Below are 5178 nucleotides of genomic sequence, written 5' to 3'. Positions count from 1 at the left end.
GAGGTAACCTAAAATGGCAAAGGCTGATTCAGCAGGTGTGTGCTCCTTATCAGTGGAGGGTCGTAAGCAAGGGCTGGGTGGTGGTAGTGGTGGTGGAGATTGGGAGACTATTAATTGGGTATATGTTTCCTTGTGCTGATCTTAGGCATATGAGGAAGGATGGAAAGCCCTGGTGAGCTTTAAGCCTGAGTCTGTGTGATTCTAAGGGGTATGAGACTAGGTGGGGGCCAGTAAATGTGAGGAATGAGAGCTGCCTTGGGAGGGAGAAAAAAATTGGTGAAAAAGGAGAACAGTGAGTGAGGATGTGAGATAACTGAGTTAGTTGGGACAGGAAATGAAATAGAGTGAATTAAGAGAAATATTGAGCTTAATAGCTAACTTAGGCTGGACAGTTAGGAAATGGAGGCCCTTGTGCCTCAGAGAGTTTAATGACTCCAGAATTATTCAGCTGCTAAAGCAGCAGAGCCCAGATTTGAATTGTGATCTATGTGACTTTAAGGTCCATGTTTATCAGTCATCTGATCTAATTCCTTCTTATGACAGATAAAGACAATGAGACTGAGAGGTGAAATGACTTGCCTTAGGACACCAAGATGTTCTAATAAAACCAATTCTAGGACGACCAAACCTCAATTATATTCTCCTTCTAGGCCATTCATTGCTATTATAATCTGAGAGGAAGTAGGGAGTTACTGAATCCCTACAAGGCTCTGAAAGAAACTCTTCCCTCATTTGTGCCACTGTCATCTCCTTGGTAAAAGAGGGAGGATAGTGACAAGATGTCACAGAGAGTGAGACACTTGGAAAATAGAAATCCCTCTTTTAGGAGATTCCAAGCAATTATTTACTTGTTGATTTAGGAAGGTAGGGCAGGATTAATTTGAGCTCAAAGGATCAGGGTGAAAATAAAGTGTAATTATTATTATAACAATGATAATCATTAATTCATCTGTAGATTCTATACAGATATTACTCCACCCTCAAGTAGCTTACCTGTTCTAATAGGCGATAAGCCAGTGATGAAAGTATGGACTGGAAGGAGGAAGCAACTGGCACAGTGAAGCCAGAAGGTAGACAAGCAAGCTGGAGAAAGAAAGCATCCTGCTTTGGTAGTGATGGAAGGTTGAAGATAGTCTGACAGGCAAGCAATTTTTTAAAAAAATTTTTTATTGTTATGTTAATCACCATACATTACATCATTAGTTTTAGATGTAGTGTTCCATGATTCATTGTTTGTGCATAACACCCAGTGCTCCATGCAGAATGTGCCCTCTTTAATACCCATCACCAGGCTAACCCATCCCCCCACGCCCCTCCCCTCTAGAACCCTCAGTTTGTTTTTCAGAGTCCATCGTCTCTCATGGTTCGTCTCCCCCTCTGATTTCCCCTTCATTCTTTCCCTCCTGCTATCTTCTTCTTCTTTTTTTTTTTCTTAACATATATTGCATTATTTGTTTCAGAGGTACAGATCTGAGATTCAACAGTCTTGCACAATTCACAGCGCTTACCAGAGCACATACCCTCCCCAGTGTCTATCACCAAGTCACCCCATCCCTCCTACCCCACCCCCACTCCAGCAACCCTCAGTTTGTTTCCTGAGATTAAGAATTCCTCATATCAGTGAGGTCATATGATACATGTCTTTCTCTTTTTGACTTATTTCGCAGAGCATAATACCCTCCAGTTCCATCCACATCATTGCAAATGGCAAGATCTCATTCCTTTTGATGGCTGTGTAATATTCCATTGTATATATATACCACATCTTCTTTATCCAGTCATCTGTCGATGGACATCTTGGCTCTTTCCACAGTTTGGCTATTGTGGACATTGCTGCTATAAACATCAGGGTACACGTACCCCTTTGGATCCCTACATTATCTTTGGGGTAAATACCCAGTAGACAGGCAAGCAATTTTATAGTAAGTTATAAACTATTTACATTGCAGAAGATTTTTCAGTGGAGCCCAAAGTTTTAATTTTCCTTATTAGGAACAAAATATAAGAATGTTAAGTGACCGCCTAAGATCATACAGCTTGCCAGTGACAGAACTTGGTTAAAACTTTGGTCTTTTTGTGCTTAGTTCTGTGCTAGTCCAATAAGAGCCCATTTGGGTGCTAGAGAATGCAACGGTTGAAGAGAAAGACCAGAAGAAAATATGTTGGGATATAGGTCAAAGGAGCTAGCCCAGTAGGATCAAATGCCCATCTCTGTCTTCCATCTACATCTTCCTCACAATGCATTTCAAAAAATATAAGTGCACCCACTTGTGAGGAGGAGCCTTTACACCTCCATATCTGAGGCTGTTTCAAATCAAATTGGCTTATGAGAGTGGTAGGGAAATTGTAGGTTCACAATAAGATAAGTGGTCCCATTGAAGCTTTCTAATTTTTTCAGAAGCAAGAATCCACATAAATGAAGAAGACAATAAAAAGACACTATGAACAAATGCCTTCTAGTAATTGTGCACCTATTATATGCTAATTCCATACCATTTCTCATTTAAACCTCACAGCAACTCCATCCATTCCACACCCCTTTATCTGTGACCTACTATGTATCAAGCACTGTGTGGGGTCCTGGAGATTTACTGTTAAGCAAAATATACATTATCTTTGCCCTTACGGAGCTTAGATTGAAATACTCACACTGGTTCAAGAAAGAAGACCTTTGGCACTTCCCCAAAGCTGGTTGGTTAAAACTGAGACCCTCATGTAATCTAGGATACTCACCGTATTAGTGAAAGGATAGACTTAAAATAAAAAAACAAACAGAAAACAACTGCCAGCAAGTAAAGGGAGATGAGAAGACTTATTTGTCTTAGTCTGGATTCTGGTGGAGGGAAGTAAGTTCCCCTGAAACTTTATAATTACATAACTTCAAAGATTTGGGGGTTTAAACATACATGACCTTGGGGAGGAAGTAGCATAAAAGGTGGTCCTATGTTGATAACTTAGGCAAGAGCAAAAACAAATTCCCTGGAGGGACAGAGACGCTTCCTTTCACATCTACATAAATATAGATGTAATCCAGGCTTCCACAAATTTCCACAAATAAAGCCAGAAATAAATGACTGTCAAGATGAGTTCATAATTTAACCATTACCAAACACAGAAAGAAGCAAGTCATCAGGAGCATAAAAAAAACAAAATCAGACCTAACAAATTAGACCCCAAAGAATTTCAGTAATGGAATGAGATGAAAAAACCCATAAGATAAATATATTTAGGGCCCCGCCATCCGGCTGCCCTCCTGCAGCGGCTCGTCACCTCCGGGGTCCCAGCCTCCACGGGCGGGGACCGGCGCCGCCACCGCAGGACGGGGAGGCGGGCCATGGCGTCCTGCGTGGGGAGTCGGACCCTGAGCAAAGATGATGTGAACTACAAGATGCATTTCCGGATGATCAATGAGCAGCAAGTGGAGGACATCACCATCGACTTCTACCGGCCGCACACCATCACCCTGCTCAGCTTCACCATCGTCAGCCTCATGTACTTGGCCTTCACCCAGGATGACTCTGTCCCAGAGGACAACATCTGGAGGGGCATCCTCTCTGTCATTTTCTTCTTCCTTATCATCAGTGTGTTAGCTTTTCCCAATGGCCCATTTACTCGACCTCATCCGGCCTTATGGAGAATGGTTTTTGGACTCAGTGTGCTCTACTTCCTTTTCCTGGTATTCCTCCTCTTCCTGAACTTCGATCAGGTTAAATCCCTGATGTATTGGCTGGATCCAAATCTTCGATACGCCACAAGGGAAGCAGACACCATGGAGTTTGCTGTCAATTGTCACGTTATCACCTGGGAGAGGATTATCAGCCATTTTGATATATTTGCATTTGGACATTTCTGGGGCTGGGCCATGAAGGCCTTGTTGATCCATAGTTATGGTCTCTGCTGGACAATCAGTATCACCTGGGAGCTAACTGAGCTTTTCTTCATGCACCTGCTGCCCAATTTCGCCGAGTGCTGGTGGGATCAGGTCATCCTGGACATCCTGCTGTGCAATGGCGGCGGCATCTGGCTGGGCATGGTCGTTTGCCGCTTTCTTGAGATGAGGACCTACCACTGGGCCAGCTTCAAAGACATCCACACCACCACCGGGAAAATCAAAAGAGCCGTGCTCCAGTTTACCCCTGCTAGTTGGACCTACGTTTGATGGTTTGACCCCAGATCTTCATTTCAGAGAGTGGCTGGAATATACCTTTTCATGATCATCTGGCAGCTAACTGAGTTGAATACCTTCTTCTTGAAACATATCTTTGTGTTCCAAGCCAGTCATCCATTAAGTTGGTGTAGAATTCTCTTCATGGGTGGCATCGCGGCTCCCACAGGGAGGTAGTACTATGCTTACCTCACTGACACACAGTGCAAAAGCGTAGGAACACAGTGCTGGGTGTTTGGGGTCATTGGTTTCCTGGAAGCTATCATGTGCATAAAATGTGGACAAGATCTCTTCTCTAAGACCCAAATACTCTATGTTGTGCTTTGGCTTCTTTGTGTTGCTTTCACCACCTTCCTGTGTCTCTATGGCATGGTTTGGTATGCAGAGCACTATGGTCACCGAGAAAAGACGTACTCAGGGTGTGAAGATGGCACCTACAGTCCAGACATCTCCTGGTCTCATGGGAAAGGCTCAAAAGGTTCTGAGGACAGCCCACCCAAGCATCCAGGCAACAACGAAAGCCACTCTTCCAGAAGAAGGAATCGACATTCCAAGTCAAAAGTCACCAATGGAGTGGGGAAGAAATGAGAAGAGCCTGGCTCATCGCAGATGTCCCAGAGAGTGCCTAGAACTGAGAGGGGAAACTGACTGGTGTGGACCTCCCTGTGAGGAGGGCAAACATGCAGTGCCATCGGGAGGAGGAGAGGGGGCTCGGGGGTCATTCTTTGAGAGCGTGAGTCTTGTTTCCCACAGACCCGGCCACCGCAGGCATCCTTTGCCAATTCGAGGTCTCTTCCAACTTCAGCATTGGCGTGCGGTCCCGGGTAGGCATGCGGGGCGTTGGCGGGCGGGGGGCGGCGGCTCCCTCCCCGCTGCCCCGGGCAGCGCCACGCTTGAGCCTACTGTGGTCCGCTGCGGTCGCGGCACGTTCGGGCTGGTGACCGGGCTTTATTTTTACGCATCTGCCTCTCCCATTCGACCTATGGGTGTGAGTTCAGGCCCCTATTCTGTCT

The 5178-nt window shown here is 45.0% G+C and overlaps 1 protein-coding gene across 1 annotated transcript; it reads left to right on the top strand.

Moving 5' to 3' along the window:
• Positions 1–3237: 3237 nt before the first annotated feature.
• Positions 3238–4976, top strand: LOC123856721 (phosphatidylserine synthase 1-like). The gene is given in 1 exon segment (XM_045892841.3): positions 3238–4976. A coding segment is annotated over 1 exon segment (1419 nt). The 5' UTR covers positions 3238–3334; the 3' UTR covers positions 4754–4976.
• Positions 4977–5178: the final 202 nt, after the last annotated feature.

This window comes from Mirounga angustirostris, unplaced genomic scaffold, assembly GCF_029215605.1.
Source record: "Mirounga angustirostris isolate CCGP_5_RB_7025 unplaced genomic scaffold, mMirAng1.0.hap1 SCAF_13, whole genome shotgun sequence".
Lineage (NCBI taxonomy): Eukaryota > Metazoa > Chordata > Mammalia > Carnivora > Phocidae > Mirounga > Mirounga angustirostris.
Note: the sequence above shows the minus strand (reverse complement) of the source record. Positions and strands in the feature narration are given on the sequence as shown.